Consider the following 23,484-nt stretch of genomic DNA (forward strand, 5'->3'; position numbering starts at 1 on the left):
ATTTTGCTCAGGACAGAGGCCATATGTGCAGGGACTGTCCATTATAATCAGCCACCCTGGCAAGCTTAGGAGTGTTTGCAGCTATGGATATGGGGGGCAGATATGGCAGAAGTATGGTGTTGCCCATAGTACAGCTATTATTCTCCAGAAGCAGGCTAAACAATGAAAGCTGCGCTGTGATGGGTTGCTCGGGGTAACAGATCCTGGCTGGCAGATCAGCCTCCACATCGTCTCCCCTCCCCCTCTTATCTCGATGACATTATCTCCTGACACTTGTCATCATCCCTCAGCCTGTCCTTCTGTCTCCGCCATGCTAGGGGGCAGCACTCCTCCATCGCTCCTCGGTCTCGGTTTTCCCTGTGCTCTCCCGGAAGCAGCTGCTAGGCCGGGCGCGAGTAGCAATCAGATGAACCGCTAGCCGCCGGTTACTAGGCGCTGCAGGCCCGGTGCCTGAAGGTTTGGGCCAGGGGCCCGTAGTTGGGTGCTCCGTCCTCAGGTACTAGCTCTTCACCCGCAGGCCCGGGTCGCCCCAATGCCAGAGCAGGGACCGAGGATGAACGGCTTCTCTCTCGGGGAGCTTTGCTGGCTCTTCTGCTGCCCGCCATGCCCGAGCCGGATCGCTGCCAAGCTAGCCTTCCTGCCCCCGGAGCCCACATACACGGTACGCGAGGCTGAAGTCACCCCGAGCCAGGCCTCTGCGCAGGGCGAAGAGCAGAGCGAGCCTGCGGCCTGTCTACCTCCGCCGTGCAGCCTGCACCTGACCGAGAGGGCGGACTGGCAGTACTCGCAGCGGGAGCTGGACGCGGTGGAGGTGTTCCGCTGGAGGACGGAGCGGGGCAGCTGCCTGGGCTGTATGTTTGTGCGCTGCGCCCCCGGGAGCCGGTACACGCTGCTCTTCTCTCACGGGAACGCCGTGGACCTGGGCCAGATGTGCAGCTTCTATATCGGCCTGGGCTCCAGGATCAACTGCAACGTCTTCTCGTATGACTACTCCGGCTACGGCGTGAGCAGCGGCAAGCCCAGCGAGAAGAACCTGTACGCGGACATCGAGGCGGCCTGGCACGCCCTGAGGACACGGTACGTATGGCAGCGGGACCCTGCTAGGCAGAGGACCGCACTGGTCCATACTGGGAGGTCTCATCCCTCTATATAGGACTGCCCAGGTAATGGGAGTCCCTACAAGCGGTGCTGATCACTGACCCCGGGATAGTGGGAGTCCCTACAAGTGGTGCTGGTCGCTGACCCCAGGGATAGTGGGAGTCCCTACAAGCGGTGCTGGTCACTGACCCCGGGATAGTGGGAGTCCCTACAAGCGGTGCTGGTCACTGACCCTGGGGATAGTGGGAGTCCCTACAAGCGGTGCTGGTCACTGACCCCGGGATAGTGGGAGTCCCTACAAGTGGTGCTGGTCACTGACCCCGGGATAGTGGGAGTCCCTACAAGTGGTGCTGGTCGCTGACCCCAGGGATAGTGGGAGTCCCTACAAGCGGTGCTGGTCACTGACCCTGGGGATAGTGGGAGTCCCTACAAGCGGTGCTGGTCGCTGACCCCGGGGATAGTGGGAGTCCCTACAAGCGGTGCTGGTCACTGACCCTGGGGATAGTGGGAGTCCCTACAAGCAGTGCTGGTCGCTGACCCCTGGGATAGTGGGAGTCCCTACAAGCAGTGCTGGTCGCTGACCCCTGGGATAGTGGGAGTCCCTACAAGCGGTGCTGGTCGCTGACCCCAGGGATAGTGGGAGTCCCTACAAGCGGTGCTGGTCGCTGACCCCAGGGATAGTGGGAGTCCCTACAAGCGGTGCTGGTCACTGACCCCGGGATAGTGGGAGTCCCTACAAGCGGTGCTGGTCACTGACCCTGGGGATAGTGGGAGTCCCTACAAGCGGTGCTGGTCGCTGACTCCGGGGATAGTGGGAGTCCCTACAAGAGGTGCTGGTCACTGCCCCCGGGGGATAGTGGGAGTCCCTACAGGAGGTGCTGGTCGCTGACCCCGGGGATAGTGGGAGTCCCTACAAGCGGTGCTGGTCACTGACCCCGGGATAGTGGGAGTCCCTACAAGCGGTGCTGGTCGCTGACCCCAGGGATAGTGGGAGTCCCTACAGGAGGTGCTGGTCACTGATCCCAGGGATAGTGGGAGTCCCTACAAGAGGTGCTGGTCACTGACCCTGGGGATAGTGGGAGTCCCTACAAGCGGTGCTGGTCACTGACCCTGGGGATAGTGGGAGTCCCTACAAGCGGTGCTGGTCACTGACCCTGGGGATAGTGGGAGTCCCTACAAGAGGTGCTGATCATAGTGGGAGTCCCTACAAGCGGTGCTGGTCACTGACCCTGGGATAGTGGGAGTCCCTACAGGAGGTGCTGGTCACTGACCCTGGGGATAGTGGGAGTCCCTACAAGCGGTGCTGGTCTCTGACATGGGTGTCCCTACAAGAGGTGCTGGTCACTGACCCCAGGGATAGTGGGAGTCCCTACAGGAGGTGCTGGTCACTGACCCCGGGGATAGTGGGAGTCCCTACAAGCGGTGCTGGTCTCCGACATGGGAGTCCCTACAAGAGGTGCTGGTCACTGACCCCGGGATAGTGGGAGTCCCTACAAGCGGTGCAGGTCACTGACCCCGGGGATAGTGGGAGTCCCTATAAGCGGTGCTGGTCACTGACCCCGGAGATAGTGGGAGTCCCTACAAGTGGTGCTGGTCACTGACCCCGGGATAGTGGGAGTCCCTATAAGCGGTGCTGGTCACTGACCCCGGGGATAGTGGGAGTCCCTACAAGCGGTGCTGATCACTGACCCCGGGATAGTGGGAGTCCCTACAAGTGGTGCTGGTCACTGACCCCGGGGATAGTGGGAGTCCCTACAAGCGGTGCTGATCACTGACTCCGGGGTAGTGGGAGTCCCTACAAGCGGTGCTGATCACTGACCCCGGGGATACTGGGAGTCCCTACAAGCGGTGCTGATCACTGACCCCGGGGATACTGGGAGTCCCTACAAGCGGTGCTGATCACTGACCCCCGGGGTAGTGGGAGTCCCTACAAGTGGTGCTGGTCACTGACCTCGGGGGATACTGGGAGTCCTTATCCCCCCATTAGGCCTCACTGGTCCTCGAGATATTGGTAGTACTTGTCACTGCCCAGTAGTCTGCACCACTGGCCACACTAGTCAGTTACCCCTGAGGACATGGAGTCATTGACACTGAGAGTCCTTAGTTCCACCAGTAGTTTTGTCACTTGTCCAGGGGATACTGAGGTGTCTTCAGCCCTGTCCATAGTAATGTTATCACAGGCCACATTCATCCCTGGGGACAGTGGAAGACCTTAGCCCTTCTAATAGTCCTGTACTCATAATGGAAGTCACTAGAGGATCTGCTGGTCACTGGTCTAGGGAGAGGTCTTCAACCCTGTTAGTAGTCATGTCAAATTCCTCATTGACCTATCGGGAGACTAAAGAGTCCTCAGCTGGCCTTGTAATGGGTTTGACCATGGGCCAGACTTCACATTTGTCTATTTTATATTAAGGAGTCTTGCTTCTTCCTAGTAGTTACTTCACTCTTATCCACACTATGGTCATCAGCCCCTTTGGTAGTCATGTCATCACAGACCATGGTCCTCACCGATTATTGGTGTATAAGAGAGTGCTTTTTACTCCAGTAGTCACATGGCTACTTGCTTCAGAGGACAGAAGGAAGACCTAAATCCCTGTGATAGTCCTGCCATCAGTGACACCAGAGGATACTGGGAGTCTTTAGCTCCTCCAGTAGTCATGGCACCTTCCTTACTGTGCTTAGCGGAGACTAGGAATTCTTCAGGGCCATCTCCACACTGGTCCATGGGGTAGATAACACATCACTCCTGTACAGATAGTCCTCGGCACTTCTAGCAGTCATGTCATCACAGATCAGACGCCTTGCTGGTTGGCTGGATATAGGGAATCCTCAGATTGAATTGTAGCACTATCACTACAGGCAACACCAGGATATTTGGCTGTAGTCAGCCCCTTAAAGTAATTATACCACTGACCATCGGTGGTCCCGGGAATTCTCTGCTTGTCTAATAGTCCTGTCTACACAGACCGGCAGGGTGTTTCATGTACCACTGGCTTCTTCTTCCTGGTGGGGAATGCCCAGCCCCTCTATATGTTATGCTAGGTGGGGCGGGGGTCACTGGTTGTCTCCACCCATTCTCTACCTCTGGGCACAATCCTTACCAGTCCAGGGGATCCCAAAGTGTCCTTAGCTGGTCTAGTACTTCTGTTTCCTCATAGCAGACTGACCCTAGAGATATTTCAGCTCTCACATCCATTTCGGTGATGTATTCATAGCCTATTGTCAATGGGATGAGGTGCCCCCCTCTGTCTGGCAGCTTGTATGTGGAAGTAACAATGTGAATACACGTATGAGTCTGCGATTCACATGGAACAGGATGTATACATGGGAGGGCTATGTGGGTACACAAGGTCGTGGCATTCATTGCACATTATATGTCACCAGCTTATAGGAACAATAGAGCTGTGTATTCTGTATGTCTCTTATTGCTTCATTCACTCTTATTGCCAGTACTCCAGTTTGTCTGTTGTGTGTTTTTGCTTTGTATTAAGGTTTTATTAATCCCATATTCGCTGTATTATGCAGCTTTTGGGATATGTGCCTGCAATCTCTCATACAATGCGAGCTGGGCCTTACATGTACTGATGGTATATATTTACCTTTCTTGAAATGGACACTTACCTGTGTCAGCGAACATTATAGCATTGCATAAACAGCAACTCACAAATCTAATACTATAATATTCTGTTATTTACAAGCCAGAGCGATCAGATGTCACAGGGCAGTGACGGGAAATGTCATCCACGTGAATTATAAAATCAGATGTGCATAGTAGATGAAGTAATTATGATGACAGTATATAATAGATGTTATTTATGTACATTACTAATCTTCTATACTCACAGTCCAGGGGTGGACTAAACACTGTATACATTGTCATCTGTTCCATAAAATCACCAGATAGTGAGTAGGTGATGAGAGACTGGAGTAAGGCGGCCTAGTGCTCGCAACGTCTAGTCTGACTACCCTCTTATGCTTTTATTATTTTGTGTGGGCAACCATGCTGGTTTTTTGGAACATATGATTTTTGTTTTCCGTAGTATACCTCAATGGCATGGCTAAATCCAGATATCATGGAGCATAGATGGTACATGTAGTCAGACTTCTACTCCTGAGGAAATTCAGTTTTACTTAAAGGGTCGACCTCATTAGAAGCCATGATGGCATATTGCGAGAATATACTGTGAGAGTCACTAGATCAAAGCAGGATAGAAAAATACCGTATCGCTTCACGGTTACAATCCATGCTCTGTCATGTATGAGTATACTAACCCAGTAGGACTGCCCATTGGACTCCTAAGAACAGAAATCCGAGGCTTCAGCCACAAAGTTACAAATGGGGCAAAGTTCTGAAAAAAATAACATTTTCTTTTCATGCTAGTCAGGTTTTTGATTACAAATGTAGCAAATTTTTCCTAAAATGGGATATGATGAGATTTAAACCAGTGTACTTGTATAGATTATAATGCAGATGCATGGCGTTGCTGAAAGTACGCCTGATTTATGGGATGGCATGACTGAGGCACACCCATCTGCCAGCGTAGGAATTGCATTGAAAACCCCAGCCTTTATAAGTCATCCTCAGTCTGTGGCTACACAAGTATATATGATACAGAGTGTTCTATGTGACCAGAGTCCTTTCATTCCAGTTTATCCTAAATTCTAGATAATACTGTCCTCTTCTACAGTACTGACCTGATGTTATGCGGGATCCTGGACCTATGGCACATGTGCTATATGACTAATGTATGAGGGCACAGATGGCTGCTAGAGTAAATTGGTTATTTTGTACATTAGTGGTGTTAACATGATCACTATGGTGATTCCCCCTCCCTAAAGCAAATATAGACATAAGATAGCAGCGGGCCTATAGGTATAACTTCTGTCTGCAGGAACGTGCATGGTATTTCTGTAGGGCAGGTTGAGACAACTGGGACTGATGTCTCTACAGTCCCTCGATGAATGTGTTCCCCTGCAACAGGGACAAGAAAGGACTGACTGACCATCACTGTGCACCTTGTTTAGTCCAACTCCCATGCACATTAGATTGTCAGCACATGCTGCCAAGGAAACCTGTGGAAGCTGTATGACTGGTTCAACATCACCTTTTATTTTTCAATAACTCTTCCATGTCTCCTACACGTTACAGTAATATGCCCTGCCATGCCATGGGCACATCGGAGTCAGTAGTATTGTGTAGATATGCCTGAGCTGGTGCTGTAGGTCATTAGTAGGGATCATTTACATAGCTGAGCCAGCACAGCATTCCCATGGCTTTGTGCTCATATCCCATAGGTATGAGTAATTGTGTTAATGACGTTAATAGGATGTGCTCGGCTTTTCATGGAAGGAAGCAGGTTTCTTCTTGTGTTCCTCTCTGCCTGTTTATGAATGGCCTGTGCTCCCCTTTTCACTTCCCGCTGACCACATTTACATCACAGTATGTCTGCTTGTGTCAGATCCTGACCTGAATAGGGATGAGCTGGTACCTCGTGTGTTATTTCCAGTACTCTTATTGGAAAATGGGTATAATATTTAGGATTGTGCAGATACATACACAGAGCTGTGTTTTTGTGTTCATGAAATACTGTCGTGTTATGTCAACAGTCGTAAAAACCCTCGAGTGACGCACACCGCTGTGTATATTGCTATCTGTGGTAGATCCTTGTATATACTGCTGGCAATGGGCCAGATGAACTAATGGGGCGTTCTGAAGATCTAGAAATGTTACGTTATAAAGAATTTCTACTAACTAATGAGAATAAATAAGATGGGTCTTACTGAAAAGTATTGTAATGTAACATTTCTAGGTCTTAAGAAAGTCCCTTTAGTTCACCAGCCTGTATATGTGAGGATCTACCATAGATGGCACTATACACAGTGGTGTGTGTCACCCCAGAGTTTCCAGTAATATCGTGCTATCTCTGCTGGCATTGGTAGACAGTTATATACTCGTATCCTGTGATATGGCCACAGACACTTTACCAGTTCATTGTAAAGAACTATTAGGGGATGTCCACATGGTGTTGTAGTGTATGTCAGTCTCCGCTGCAGGGTTTCGCCCATAGCAAATACTGACCTAATTCTGCAGCAAATGTTACCCCATTTCTGGCAGTTTAAGAAAGACAACAGAGATGTCCTTTCTAGACAATCCCTCTTGGTGGTTTCGCAAGCGGCATTTTTGGAAAACAACACTTTTTTTTTTTTTTTTAATGCAGTTTTTTTTCTTTGAGCCAAAGACATAAATAGATCTAACAGGAAGGAGAATTAGAAGTCTTTCCTTTATGATCTCCTTGGGAATCTACTTCTGTCTTTGGCTCAAAAAACTGCATGAATAACTAAGGTCGTTTTCCAAAAAGCCGCTGTGTGTGAAACCACCCCTACAGACAAATGTAAAAAGCAACTCAAGGAGTAGTAAATTTCTAGATTTGCTAAGAGCTTCTGATTTTTTTTCCAGCCGTTATATAACATGTTTAGACTTAGGTAGCAAATATTACATTTCCTGGCACTCTGGCCCTGGCTTTACCACAGTGAATGTTTTCTCTATATACTGTATAATATGGGAAGAGGGGGGTGAAATACATTGATACAATAGGAGCATCTATAAAATGACCCTAAATTTTGCCACAAATGTTTGTATTCATTATCTAGTAGGTTGTCACCAATATCTGTCTGCTTGTGTACACATGACTAGACCAAGTGGAGTCTTTGGAGTTGAAGTCTGTATGATTTCAGCATATACATTTCTAAAATTGCCATCTGCCAGCTCCTGTTAGCATGAAATTGGGTGTTCTACAGGTGTTCTATGGGATTCAGGTCTGGACTCATTGCTGGCCACTTTAGAAGTCTCCAGTGCTTTCTCTCAAACCATTTTCTAGTGCTTTTTGAAGTGTGTTTTGGGTCATTGTCCTGCTGGAAGACCCATGACCTATGAGGGAGACCCAGCTTTCTCACACTGGGCCCTACATTATGCTGCAAAATGTGTTGGTAGTTTTCAGACTTCATAATGCCATGCACACGGTCAAGCAGTCCAGTGCCAGAGGCAGCAAAGCAACCCCAAAACATCAGGGAACCTCCTCTATGTTTGACTGTAGGGACCGTGTTCTTTTATTTGAAGGCCTCTTTTTTTTCCTGTAAACTCTATGTTGATGCCTTTTCCCAAAAAGCTCTACTTTTGTCTCATCTGACCAGGGAACATTCTTCCAAAACGTTTTTGGCTTTCTCAGGTAAGTTTTGGCAAACTCCAGCCTGGCTTTTTTATGTCTCTTGGTAAGAAGTTGAGTCTTCCTGGGTATCCTACCATACAGTCCCTTTTCATTCAGATGCCGACACATAGTACGGGTTGACACTGTTGTACCCTCGGACTGCAGGGCAGCTTGAACTTGTTTGGATGTTAGTCAAGGTTCTTTATCCACCATCTGCACAATCTTGCATTGAAATCTCTTGTCAATTTTTCTTTTCCGTCCACATCTAGGGAGGTTAGCCACAGTGCCATGGGCTTTAAACTTGATGACACTGTGCAACATTCAGGAACATTCAGGTCTTTGGAGATGGACTTGTAGCCTTGAGATTGCTCATGCTTCCTCACAATTTTGCTTCTCAAGTCCTCAGACAGTTCTTTGGTCTTCTTTCTTTTCTCCATGCTCAATGTGGTACACACAAGGACAGAGGTTGATGTAACTTTAATCCATTTCAACTGTCTGCAAGTGTGATTTAGTTATTGCCACCACCTGTTAGGTGCCTCAGGTAAGTAACAGGTGTGTTTAATTACACAAATTAGAGAAGCATCACATGATTTTTCAAACAGTGCCAATACTTTTGTCCACCCCTTTTTTATGTTTGCTGTGGAATTATATCCAATTTGGCTTTTTGACAATTCTTTTTGTGGTTTTCCATTGAAGACAAATTAAATGAAGATTATAATACCAAAGAATTTGTGATTGCAATCATTTTCTGGAAGAAAATGAATATTATCTGACAGAATTATAGGGGTGCCAATACTTTTGGCCAACACTGTATATTAACCACAGCAGGCAGCTACAGACTAATTTGGCCCATAGGTTACAAAGCCTGTTATATACTAGTAATAACCGCAACTTTGTCCGCGGCCCCCTTCTCTCCGTGCTCGAGACACCAGCGTGAAGGCTCTGCAGCCGGCTTGAGTATCTATACCTCCGCCCTCCCCATCGCCTGCTCCAATCGGAGCTCAGGGCGATGACAACCTTCAGCCTCTGCTGGCCGTGCTTTTGGTGCTCGTGGTTGTGAAATTTGCCAACCTACAGGGATGGTAAGGCGCCTATGTTACCTTACAGGCGCCACTCTAGGTATGTGCAAAACTGTAATCCGTGCGTCCGTTTCGGCGTTATTAAGGAACAAACATCCAAACCCACAAACATCCAAACACACAAACTTTCACATTTATAATATTAGAAAGGATAAGGATTGATTATTATTGGGTCTGCAATGACAGGTTGACGCCAGACAGCCTAATGTGCAGCAGAACGGGTGTGCTTACAGTTGTAACATGACAGCAGAGGTCTGTGAAAATACATTGACCGCATTGTGGGAAAAATGTACCAGTGAAGAAGCAGTTTCTATACCTGTATAGTGCAGCATAGGTGGTTGTTAAAAAAAAAAAAAAAAAAAAAAGTATGCCTTTTATGCATATTTTATTTGATGCACAGTTGGGTTCTCTCCTATCGATGCCTTCTAGTTTCAATGTAATGCAGCCTACTTTCCCATGATGCTTCTGACTTTACGGAGTCTTACCACACTACACTTTATCTGCTTTGTGTCTTTTCTAAGGTCAGTGATAGATGAGTAACACAGAACTGCTGTTCCTCTCAAGTGTATTTCTACAAGGTGCAACTTCAGCCTGGCCACCTGCCTCCTGCTTATGATAGGTTTCTTCCTGTCAGCTCTTACAAGCAGGAGGGAGTATCTACAGGGGCTTGCCTACTATATACCTCTGCGCTCCTCACTGCTTAGACATGGGTTAAATAACAAGTATGGAGTGACTTACTGTGAAACAAAGAGGGTGTATGAGAGCTTTCGGATTTGATTTGATATTTGCTGATGTACTCCTGTGAGTCACAGGAAGTCGCCTCACAAGGTCTCATCACCTTTGTATATAGGAGAGCCAGCTTTGGACTGGGAGTCAGATTGGTGATCGCATGACAAGTATGTATAATGATGGGGTGTATCAATGTATCTGAGCTGGAATAAAACAAATTACATAGAATATAGCTGATGAGCCAGTGTTATAGCTACCAGGATCTCCCAAAGGGCTTCTTTATAGGGGTGTGCAGAGGTCCTAAAGGTCCATTTCGAGTGCTGCATCCCTGGACTTTCTGATCCATGTCTGGCCAGAGGTGATAATGTCACAGCCTGTGATGTCTTTGCGGTAACGTCATGGTTCAATAGGGTCTGGAAGCCCTGTGGACTATAACCGCAGTGCTGAACCAGTAGACTATTAGAAGGTGAGATTTTGTTTTTCTTACATTTATACACATACCTGCTTCCTGCCCAATTTTTCCTCAATGTCAGAATACTCCTTCATAGGCGTGATAGTAAATTGCATTAAAGTAGCAATTTCTTTTATTGCTGTCAATGATTGAAAGGATGTTTCTTGTCCAGCTCATACAGCCATAGGGCTCCATACATAATAAGTTACATTGGAATATAGGCCAGATTTCCAAGTCAGGAGAACCCACACTCCAAGCAACATAGTGATGTATGATGCTAGGGTTCCTGAGGCCTTACTGTCTGCCACTGTATAACGTATGGGACATTAGTGCTACAGGGTCTCCTGACATCATACATCACTATATTGCTTGGAGTCTGGTTCCTCTTACTGGGTTTGGGCCAGAAAGTCTGGCTGATGTAAGGACCAAGTCTTCCAGCCTGCATTCCCCTAAGGCAGTAAGCCATATATGCTTGATCAGGACGGGTTTCTAGCCTGTCTCCTTGGATCTACAGCTGACCCCGAGCCGTATACATTGTATATTCTATGTAATCTGAGCTTGTTGCCCTCATTACAATCTGTTCAGCGCTACTGTTACCAAGGTGCTGGATATTTCTATGTTTCGCTTGTACCATCTTCCATGATAGTTAACTCTTTTGTCTCCTACTTCTCATAAGGTTTCTTTTTAATGTTTTTTTTTTCTCCTGCCATTACTTCCCTGGGGCTGGTTAATGATTGCCATCCCAAGCCTTATACTAAGTGTGTCTTTTCCCTGTACTCTTACCTTTTGTTTCTTGTTATTTTTAAGATTACAGTTTCTGTGCGCAAACACTGGCAAGCGGGCGCCCTGGGTGCTGGTAGGTCTAGCTGCAGGGCAGGTAAGGTGAGAGGAGCAGACAGGGCCGTGGGCTCATTTCACCCTCCGACTGTGTCCTTAGTATCTGCCCGTTGGGTTATGTGCTAATAACATTTCATGGCTTGTTAGTCTCTTGGGTAGCCTGAGGCCCTGTGAAATCCTAAGAAGAGTCTGATTTTCGGGAACACTTTTGCAGTCTTAGTGTTTTGTATGGGGATACTAATGTTTTTTGCTCTCGCGCCATCACATAATTATAGGGGATTTGTCGCCCTTCAGAATTCCCTTTGTATTCGGCTTTTAATCTGGAATCCCCCTCCCCTTTTTTAAGTGCTTTGAATCCAAAGAGATTTTTCTCTTCCCAGTCTTTGTTTTAAGTAATAAATCTTCAGTTTGGGAAGACAGGAGGTACTTGAAACAATTACGTGTAACCCTCAGAAGGAGCATTTTTCCTTGTTTGTATGCCTTCACTCTTGTGCTGCAGATCTTTCTAGATAAAACATATTGGTTTCCCATCATTTTAGACATATGTGTAGCGGAGTCTCTTGTGCTTTGTGGAAATCTGTTTAGTCCCAAGTGGCAGTTCTAGAAATCTGGCATTCAGTTTGCCAGCATCTTTGCATGGGTCTCTCTCAGTAACTCTTTGTGATTTGTGTGTACTTACAATGTGAGATGTTGCATGTATCGATGGATACAAAGCAACCCATCTATCACATGACTTCCCTTGTGAATATATTCTTCAATCGCTCCTACATAAGATGCTACTTTTTACTTCTTTCATCTCCTTTCTTCCTATTAAACTAATTCCGGCACTGGCATTGGGCAGATACAATTTCACTATCATCTCTTGTATCCCCAGTTTTTCATGTGATACACAAGTGCAAGCGGCACTAAGCCCAGGAAGTTCTTAGGCACTAAACTCTGCCCCGAGCTACCCCATGTGGCCTTGTTTAACCTCTCCAGCGCTGCCTGATGTCACACACTCATTAAAATCTTGTGCAGTACATTTCCTTCTGTAGGAATCTGTGTCATTGTATGGCAGATTTATAAAATCCATGGACAGTCAGTAATGCCAATGCCCATAGAAGGTCACGTATTGCACATGTGAGGTCCTCAGATTTCAGTGATATTAGACGGTGCTAGAGATGTCAGTCAGCGGCAAAGTTGTGGGGGTATAATATGGAGAGCCTGACTACTGGGCCATGGGCACTTACTTGCATGTTGCATCTAGTAGCTGTATAAGAAGAATTTTTTTTTTTTTTCTTTGTAGTGCTGGTTAGTGTTAAAACCAATGCAGAGTACATGCGTGTACTTTCACTGTCAGTAGGGCAGTCCTTCGTACATGTTATACTAGCAGAAAACTGATTTTCTGTCCTGATAACAAATGATCAATTGCACTTCTAGGCCGGATTATTATCGGGATCTTGCAGTCCACTGGCTCAGTGTATAAGGACTGCGCATCAATAGTACCCTCCTGGCCAACCTGATTTATTCTAGTCATGTGTTACACTGCTGTATAGAGGTTACTTGTAAGACCACTACCATATATACACAGACATACAGTCCAAAGATACGTGTCAATAGAGAAGGAGAAGTATTTGATGTGAACTACACCCACTGTGCTGTAACATAGGACAGGTAAAAGTCTAAAGCTCAGTCCGTTTTCTTTGTCAGCAAAAATCCAAAGTGTCTTCTAAAACACTCACTGTATGTGCTGCTGTAGGAACATGGCGGACGTTTCTTTTTGTGTGCACAGTTTTGCCCCTGAGAAAATGAATTTTTAATTGAAAATGAGTTGTTTGGTGGTTATAGACTCCCTTTTAAGACTGGATTCACACCAGACACCGCCCATGGACAGGTGCAGTGCTGTTTTTGGAAGAAAGTGGTCATGTTTTATTATTCCCAGAAAACTTTCACTTGCTAATAGGAGCCTGTCAGAATAGCTCAGACGTGCCGACAGAATTTGTCCCCAGTCCCCTGGGGTCAATAGAATAGCTTGAGTATGGCATGACTGGTGTTCAGCAGCTGCAGTGTCACTATCTAGTTCTGTGTGGATTTTGTCCTCGTACTTGTGATACTTGTATGACATTCATAGTAGATAATATACAGCATTATTGATCAGGAGACTTAGTGTGACCTTTGTGCAACTTTTTATTTGATATTCCTGTCCCCTATGATGTCATAATTTAGTATGTTTGTGCCCTCTGGCATACACGTCTTTGTATATCTTTCCACAGGACATATCTGAGAGGTTCGGTAACTGTTAAGGCTTATAGTATTGTCAGGTGGCTTGAAGCTTTTCACAATTGTAGATGAGTAATCCTGGTTGACATCATCCTGTTATGATGAAATGCATGTTTTTGCTTTAAACATGTAATGGATAGTTGAGCTTTATTGTTTGGGTACGGATACAATTTTTAGTTTTTTCCTCCTTGGCTGTAGCATTAATGTTATTAGTTTGACCTGGCTGACAAAGTCTTAGTCACTAAATATTTCCCTATTAAAGTGTACGGTCTTGTGACAAGCTTGGGTTTGGGCCATATTCCTATGCAGGCTTTGTTAATGGCCATCCTATCTAAGGTTTTTCAGAGGCCCTTGAGTGCTTCTTCCAGATATATAGGCTTTGATACTTGAGCCATCTAGGCACTTCTTGTAGGCCACGTAGGCTTATACATATAGAGGGAATGTCATCTCCAGTAGGTTATTTCTTAGGTGTATCTGCACCTACCTGTTCAATAGAGTATCCTTTCTACATATCCCAATATTAGGAGGCCCGATCACATTTCAGTAGCCCCTTGCCATCCTTGCCCATCAGTTTATCAAAGATGTGGTCATCTCATATGGCCGTCTATATAATTGGCTTCAGAATGATATTGTAGTTTGTCCACAGCATCTAACCTGATGAGGCAGTGGGGATGGGTAACAATGGTTGACAATTTCTAGAAAAACCTGCTTTATACATCTTTTGGGTTTAAAGTGTTTGTGGTGGAAGAAAAAAAATAGTAACTGCTCAGAATGGGTTTGCTTAAAAACATAATAGAAGTAATACTTCCACCACCAATTTTCCATCATTCATGTTCGGAAGCTGGTCTCCATTTCCAATGTGTCAAGAAGTACGGGGAAGTAACCAGTTACCTATTCCCTGGCCACAGTGGTGACCAGCCATGGCAAGTGAATGGCTGACTTCCTAGGTGCGGAGATGGTCTAAGAGTTAGAGACCAGCAGGGACCTAAGCAGTGTTGGAACAGGAGTGGTAGGAGATCTGTGAGGGGAATGTTGCTGATGCTTTCATTTTTTTCAACCCAATATTAGCAGGTTAGAAAAAAAAAAAATTTAATGGGTTTTCCTGAGGAAAAATTGATAAGCAGTCCTTAGAAGAGGTCATTTGCTGCCTCCTGTCTCCCCTCCCCTCCCTGTCGAAAAACGTATCTATCTGGGTTCAAAACTGAAAGCAGTATGAAGAGACTAGAGCGGGCCGGGAACCGGGATTGCGTTGTCATTCTGACCTGTTTAACAGGTCTGTAACCTGCAACCTGCTGTACACACTGAGGAGGAATTAGTTGCTGTCCCTGACCAACGGAGCAAGATAAATAAAGCAATGTATTGGCTAAAACGCTTCACTTAGCATAAGCTACATGTCTGCTTAGAATCCTTGAGATGGTAATACCCTTTAATATCAGGTTGGTGAGGGACCAACACCTGGCAATTCTGCCGGTCAGCTAGTTGAAGAGGCCCCAGCATTTGTAGGAGTGTTAGAGTCCATTCACTACTTACCCAGCACCGCGTGGTATATAGTCTCTGTTTGTTATTGCCGTTCATCCCCATTCTCTTCAGATGAACGGACCTGCAAACAGGCCATAATGACTGATGGATATGACGTCGCATGTCCAGTGAAGCTGAGGTGGAGCTTAGGGGTGTCTAACGTCATCAATATTTTAGTCCTGGTAAACCCCGTTAAACAAATTCTGTTCCTTGGCTTCATCGTTTGTCATATATACGGCACTTTTCTTTTCATGGGAGAAGTTTGCCTTTTCATAGCTCAGAGATAAGCTGCTAATACCAGGAGCTAATATGTGCTCTTCTAATATTGACTGAAGATTATTGCCGCTGCTCATTGTCCCAGGCCGTGTTTGTCAAGAGCCAACATTAAGGGATTTGTTTTAAAATTGTCATTAAACATGTAAAAGATCCAGATGTCATTACGTGTGATATAAGTAAACTGGTGAAAGCAGGCAGTGTAGATACATATAGAAAAGTACAAATATATGACCATTGTAAGTATAGGCTTTAAGATACCACCTGTTACCTGTGAGCTAGAAAAAGTGCCATCACTTCAACTGTAATGTCAAAGGCATGGGTATTAGAGATGCACCTCCAATAGGGGAATCTCTACTGCTACTTATGTGCCGTAGGGAATATAGCTTTATGGTTTCATATTGCTTTGCTACTGCCAAGAGTCCACCTTTAATCCCTATACAAATAATGAGTTGTTTGGTGCACCCGGGAAGAAGCCGCACCTACTGGAGCACCAGTGATGCCTCTCTGGTGGGACAGCCCATGAAAACAGGTGCACTGAACTACTCATTCATATGGACTGGAAGTTTCTTGACAGTAACAAAGCATATTCACTATACCATTAACAGACCTTACAACAAGTGTGCGGTCCTGCTGTTCAGGAGTTTACACATCATAACTCACTATAATGAGTTTATTCACATAGCTGTGGCAGTCTGGGAAATACGGCCCTCACATGCACCATGGTTCCAGACTGAACACGATTGTATGAATAAGCCTTAACACAAGAGTGTTGTAAATCTAATCCATACCTAATCTTTCATTTCTGAGTATCACATTTGTAAGCACAATCCTTTTATATACACAGTAAATTCACATATACAGGTTTTAGTGCAGAAATTTCTGAAATATCTTCTAGCTGGTCATAGATCTGCTAGTCCCATCTATATTTACCAGTCATGTTCACATTTAACATCTTGCATCTGATTTGGTTTTTCTCTCACTAAAAAATGTAACAACCTTCCCCCCCCCCCCAGCAAAGTGTGAACTTTCACCATGCTTCGAATGCACACCAGTGTTTGCTTTGCAGGGATTATTTCTGCAGATTTGACATTGCAATGTGAATTGTGTTTAGTTGGTTGCTCCAGTGTACAAAGTGCTAGAAGCAAGTGAGTTGTGTAACTTTATTGTGCTACTCCCTGCAACGCCTATGAGGCAGCACCCTGCTTTTGATTGTAAGTTTATCATATTGATTTATGGCATGTATACGTAAATCCATCTACGTGTCATAGGGCACAGCATTGCTGGGCTCGTGTAGATTTCAGCCTAAACAAATGCATTCTGTTTCCTCCTACTCTTTGAGATTTTCAGGAAACTGTCCTATGACAAACATATCAATAGGAGAGTTACAAGATCAGTTTTACATAAGGCATGGACATATTTAACTCTACAAACCTTGCCATGGCCTTAAATAGGGGTTGGCCACTTTCTGGACAAATTCCTGATACTGTGTAGATGAGTTATGCAACCATTGCCTTATTCATTCATAAGAACATGGAGAGTGACAAGTCCCGTCAATCCTATCTATTGGCAGCAGGGGGCTTGAAAATGAAAAGCAGGGGTATGCAATGAGGGCTTTAAGGCTTTCGAGCACAAACAGTTTCTGGAATGTTAGAAATTGGTTTAGAAAGTGGCCAGCCCTTTTAAAGGGATTATCCAAGACTGACTCAGAGCGAGCTGCGGCAAGACCATGTAAGTGACAGACATGAGAAGAGGAAGTAGAGCTGAGTATCACAGTCGTGGACAGCCCTTTTATAGAGCACCTTTCATGTCCTCATTGATGTGTGGTATTATATACTGCTTGAAAGCTGACAGTGCGCTGAATTCAGCATATTGTTGGTTTTCCCAGTATGTGCTGTGGTGGTGGTGATCTCCCCACTTACATCCTAGTGTTTTCGCTGGTCTGTGAGAAACGTCCCCCTCATCAGAGTACAGGTCTATGGAAGAATCGTTACCGCCCAGCGATTACTCTAGACTGTAAGGCTCACTTTTCTGACAGTGGAGAGATATCGGTGCTGAAACTAACGCCTGATATCTCCACCCCTGGAGCACTGTCTGCTTTCTAGCAGTATATAATACCACACATCGATGAAGACATGAAAGGTCCTCTGTAAATCACATCAATATGCTAACATTGTAACATGTATAGGGGTCTCTAATCTGCTTTGGATGACAAATGTTGTGGGGAAATGAGAAATACTATCATGTTGGATTTCAACATAACACCAACGTTATTCGTCCGGGAGATCACTGGCAGAGGCATGCAGGATGGTTTGTCATCCTCGCCTCCTTGCCAACTTGAAATAAAAATGCAGGCTCATCGTGCACCCCACACCACCCAACCTTCCAGGCATCTGCTTTTCAAGAAGGGTGACCTGGATTGGCAGCGTGGGATTAGTTTTGTCTAGTTACTTTTTATTGCCAACTAGAGAGATGCAGTGGCAAACAAGGTCCTCTTCTCTACTTTTTACTTTTTATTATTATTATTATTATTGTAAAAATCCATATGTTTAGTGACTTTTCTGGAAACTTTCATCCCCACACTGGCCAGTCTTATGATCAGTCATATGATTTTACATGCTGTGATATGTAGGGCTAAAAGTGAATTGGATGCAAAAAACAAGAATGTAGCACAAACTTGTATAAAGCTTTATCACCCCATATAAAAAACCAAACATATATAGGGCTTTAGCACACCATACCCTTTAGGTAGCCCTTAGATGAATGCTATCTCATCTGACACCCCTACACACATTCACTGTTGGCTCATCTGAATATGAAGAGGGAAGAAAGCCTCCGCCACACTCTTGTTGCTGCAGTCTATCTCCCCCAGATCAACAAACTACCTGATCCTTGTCTTTTCTGACATTTGCCTTCGGTGGAGTGTTCTGAGACCCCCAAACTCAGAGCACCGTGAGTCATTGAAATCTGTGGGTTTGCCCAACACACATGCAATCTCTAAGGAAGCTTAAAAGGAGTTTTCCACCTCCCCCAAATATATTCAACTTCTTCTTCTGTGTAACCGATCACAATACAGTGATAAACAAAATACCTTTATTATCCATCACATTTGGGGGACCAGGCCCTCAGCCTACTTTTACCTCTCAGACCCTTACTACCTGCACCACAGTATGCACGGAGCTGATCCTCGCCTGTCATGGCATCACCCATTCTACTTGAACAACAGGAATAGTGCTCCAGATAAATGAAGGACTCTCCCCCTCCTCCCAGGGTGGCGTGTCCCCTTTAAATTCACATGACTAATTTTAATCCACTGTATATTTTTCAGGGCAGACATCGGAGCCTGACCCATAGATTTCTGCTGCAGACCTGCAGTATGCACTGCTGTGGTTTTGCATGATGATCAGTCCTATTGTTATTCAGTGGGGCTAATACTTATGTATTCTGGCCAAAATTACTTATGCACACAGAATGTGAATTTTACTATAGAAAGCTGTGTCAGCGCATTCTGAAGTTGATTGTACTTATACTGAAATATAAGAGGCGGTAAGCATGTAGATGTTTATTGCTTTGTTGTATTTATAGTAGTTATATAGTGAATAGTAAGTCGGTGCACAGGGGTAGTCATTTTTGCCGGTCTGGATTGTGTAATTTAATGCAGCCTCATGCATTGTTAATATGGGGACTAGCCAGACACTGGTGACTATCTTCTCTGCAAGTTAGTGACGTGACCTAGTTACCATCAGCCCTAGTGATGGATTTTCTGCCACCTACGTGTAAGTATAGCGTTACACTGCTCATAAATAATGTCGTAAAGCTGTTCTACTACAGTGATTAATTTTACTTCCAGATATTGATCCAAACATAAAAAGGTGTATATTGACAACGGCATGTACATTAACCTACAGTCTAGGTGTGTAATCTCCATGAATGATCCTATTCATTTACTAATGGACATTGGCCTAAACTCTCTGCCTGTTACTATGAGAGAGCGCTCGTGGCAAGATAAAACCTCAGTATTCCCTATAATAAGAAGCCCCCCTGAACCCCCTATACCTACTACTTATTTTGCAGCGATCTACAGAGATTGTCACCGCTCGCTTGTCCCCAGGTGGGCTTACAAACTAAATTCCAAATTAACCTGTTAGCATAGTATGTTTGTGAGTGTGGGGGAAACTCGCAGAAACACAGGAAGAAAACACATATGCCATACAGATATTTTCTTTGCTCACGTTTGAAACCAAAGACCCCAGTAGTAGCCAACATGCTGTCAGACTTGGTGCAAAGCAGTAGAGTAGATGCTCCTATGCTCATTCCATAGCTATTGCTACTTTAGCTTCCAGTAGGCGTCTGAGGGGCCTCTCTGGGCAACTGCTCCAATTTTCCCTTGGCCTAGTTTTGATAAATTGCCCTCCTGAGTTGTGCCCTTCTGTCATAATGTAAGAAACTATGTAGCCACAGTTTGCATGTAGATCTCCATCCAGCTCACTAACCCCAAACCTGCCTAGTTATGCCGTGCTATACTTTACTACCCCTGTATAGTGTCGTTGTATAGTAAATGGCTCGTGTGCTCAAGTAAGGCCTCAGCCAGCAGTATAGAAATTCCTTATTTCTGCATTCTTTAATGTAAATGACTCATACGTTAGCTTAAGCATATTCACAGCAAATCCTAAATCGACATTTTGTGCAAGCGATATGTAATGTAATGGCTTTGGCGGCTTGTTGAGTAGTAACCTGGGAGTGTTGATGTTTCCGAGCCTTTCCTTGGCTTTTCTCTATATTCTTTAAACAATTGTAGTTTTCCATGGAGTAGGCAGTGGCCCCTTAGGGTACTCGGAGCATCTGATGCTGCGTTCAGTGATTTACAGTAATCATATGGTTGTAGTTAGCCGCGTCCTTTACATTACGTGGCAGATTTTTCCATAGTACTCTGAAACAAAGCCATGGTTTATTGTTCTGAGTTGTTCTATCACAGTTGGTGTGTTTTTTTTTAATATGTGCAAAACATAATCCTCTAAATTATATTTACTTATTGTATTCATTAGTATTGCAAAATAATGGCACAGCATTTCATTGGGTAGAAAAAAAATGTGAATATTTCATGTTTCTTGGCACGTTAAAGGAACACTAAACATAGAATCCCAGCTTTTCCTCCCTTAGGCTAAGGCCCCATGAGCTGGAACCGCCACAATAAAGCGCTGCATAAACAACCGCGGCGTGAACGCATTGCGGTTCTTCCTGCTGCGCCGTGAACAGAAAGTTCACAGAGTTTTTCTCCACGGACTTTCTGTTACTATTATATCTATGGGAAAGCTGCCTGCGTTTCTGTAGATATAATTGACATGCTGCGATTTTCAAACCCGCAACGGTTTTGAAAATTGCAGCATGTCCGGGTTACAATTTTTTTTTCTGCAAAGTGGGCACGGGATTCGCATGAATCCCATCCACTTTGCAAGACCTGTACAACGCCGCAATTTTTCCCGCTGTGTTTCTGGCCCATGGGGCCCCGGTGTTGGAGTAAGGCCCCACAATGCGGAAATGGAGCTTTTTTTTTTTTTGGTTGCAGATTTTGTTACGGTTTTTTGAGCCAATGCCAGGAATGACTACAAAAGGAATGGGAAGTATATATAAAGTATTTATAATTCTCCCTTCTGCGCAATCCACTCTTGACTTTGGCTCAAAAAAACGCGGAAAAATCTGCAACAAAAAAAAAAAAGCTGTGTTTCCACAACGTGAGCCTCAGCCTTAATCTCATACTTCCTCCTTGGTCCTATTTGTCTCATATTACAGGTAAAATGGAGACCTGTATAAAGAAATTTCCTGAGTCACATGATTGCATAATACAGTATAAAGGGGTGTTCCATCTCAGTGTTTCAGCAGTTTGCCTGCTGTCTCTTCTTCTCACTTCCTGTATTGCCCCTCCCCCCCTCCAGCTTGCTGAACAGGACACTATGAATTATCACAATAATTATGCAGATTAAATAATATGCAGATGCTTGAACAGAATGGAATCAGTGTTATCTGTGTATTTACATAAAGAGATTACAGACAGGACTTTATCAGCAACCTGGAATTAGCTGAACTGATTGTCCTGCCGCCAGAGCAGTCAGTGACAACTTGTGTCATAGCTCACTGGTCCATGGTTATGGAAATGCTGTGTAAACAATGGGAAGAATAATTTCACATAGCAGGAAAACAAAGCAGCATTTCTAAAGCAATATATTTAGGAAAAAGTCTTCAGTTTACATAAGCTACCAGTATAGATAGGATGCTTGAGATGGGAATACCCCTTTTAAGGCAGTCTGTCACTAGAACCCAGCATGTCAACCCAGCCCCCTATATAGATAGGTTAGGGTCACTTAGAATCACTTGTTGCTACTTGAAAGGTAGAGATGAATGCTAGATGTATTATTGTGTGAGGTACAGCATAAGCAAAGTATCTTCCACCGTAATGTACGGGTCACACTTTTCATCTCGATGTGGATAAAGAAAATTACAAATATAGAAGCAAAGATGAATAGTCCTTCCTGTTAGGCCGCTGTGCAGATGATAGAATTTGTGGTACGGGGGAGGCTGCAGTGCTTTGCTGCATTAGGCGCCAATTCTTCTCATGCCAGCTACATTTTCATTGATGGGTTTTTGCAGTTTGATATAAAGCCTCATCTCAAACACAACTTATACATTATTGAAGCGTCTCCCAGAGAAGAGTGCTTGTGTTTTAGTATTCTATTGATTTGGCAAATTAGGAATTCAGGATCACGTCATTATTTTTCCTCTACAAGCCATATCAGTTCTGAATGTATAGGAAATGCCATCCGGTAATGCAGACCTACTGGGAAAGTGATGCTCATGTCCGATCCAAATTAGGTGATCATTTTTGGTATTTATTGCTAAGGAGAAGCAGGTTTCTTCTCCTTTCCTCTTCTTTTCCATATAAGGGGTATTGTGCCTACGCTCCAAAAAAGGCAAAATGTCAAACCTACAGAACAAGGCCGGATTCTCACCACAAGTTGCAAGTGTTAAGCATCTGATTGACAGAAAAAGACAGATGGCTGAAATAATGAAGCAGGAATTCCTCAACGTTGCCATAGGTTTATATAGGATGACGTGTTAGGTCTCAGGACTTGATGTCATCAAGAATTCTTCTTTTAATGTGTGCCGCAAAATTTAAGTGGTTACGGATACTGACTTGTTTTTGTTAAGTTCAACTACTTGAAAGCGGCAATAAACTTTAGGAGAATTTTCAGAAATAAAAGTATTGAAGAGCTCGGCTAAGAATAGGTCATCGGTATTACATTGATGGGTCTGACACCTAGCACCCCCGTGATCAGCAGCTCATACACAGAGAACTGAGCTGGATTCGGATGGCTCAGTCCTCTTTGTAGTGGTCATACCAGGTTACTACAGATCAGCTCCCAATAACTGATATTTGTGTCCTGTATGGATGTAACCTTAAGAAGTGTAAGAGGTATTACAGGCAGACCTCTTTTTCAGTAATCTGATGTTTGTTTCAGTGAGTTGCTTTTCATTTTACCCTAAGGCTTGGTTCACATCTGTGCATGGGTTTCCATTTGAGGACCCTCTGAACAGAAACCTAATGCGCATTAAAAAAAAATGGTTACCGAAGGAAACCCATGGACACCATAGACTATAAGGGCTAGTTCACACGTGAACTGCCCGCGCGGGTTTTGACACAGAGAGAGACGCGGCGAGCCGCGTCTCTCTCTTGTCAAAACCCGCCCGCCGCGACCATCGCTGTCGCGGCTTAACCCTCTGCTGTCGGCTCAAATGAATGAGCCGACATCGGAGGGAGCTGCGGGGGGCGGAAGCCGCGCGACTGAGACAGCGCGGCTTCCGCCTGAAGAAAGGACATGTCCTTTCTTTTCTCCGCTAGCAGCAGCTCGCCGCTAGCGGAGAACAGAAGCCCGGCGGTCTCCATAGACCACCATTATAAGGGGAGGTTTTGGACGCGAAATCCGCTGTCAAAAACCTCCCCTTATACTCACGTGTGAACTAGCCCTAATATAGTCTGTGC

The 23,484-nt window shown here is 44.9% G+C and overlaps 1 protein-coding gene across 1 annotated transcript in view; it reads left to right on the plus strand.

Annotated features, from left to right (window-relative positions):
* The first annotated feature begins 273 nt into the window (after nt 1-273).
* ABHD17C (abhydrolase domain containing 17C, depalmitoylase) overlaps nt 274-23,484 on the plus strand; it is a 34,942-nt gene continuing 11,731 nt past the window's right edge. Inside the window, exon 1 of the mRNA XM_075273298.1 lies at nt 274-1,077. Within this exon, the coding sequence (XP_075129399.1) occupies nt 533-1,077 (545 nt within the window). The 5' untranslated portion in view covers nt 274-532. The remainder of the gene's footprint in view (nt 1,078-23,484) is intronic.

This window comes from Leptodactylus fuscus, chromosome 5 (genome assembly GCF_031893055.1).
Source record: "Leptodactylus fuscus isolate aLepFus1 chromosome 5, aLepFus1.hap2, whole genome shotgun sequence".
Classification (NCBI taxonomy): domain Eukaryota; kingdom Metazoa; phylum Chordata; class Amphibia; order Anura; family Leptodactylidae; genus Leptodactylus; species Leptodactylus fuscus.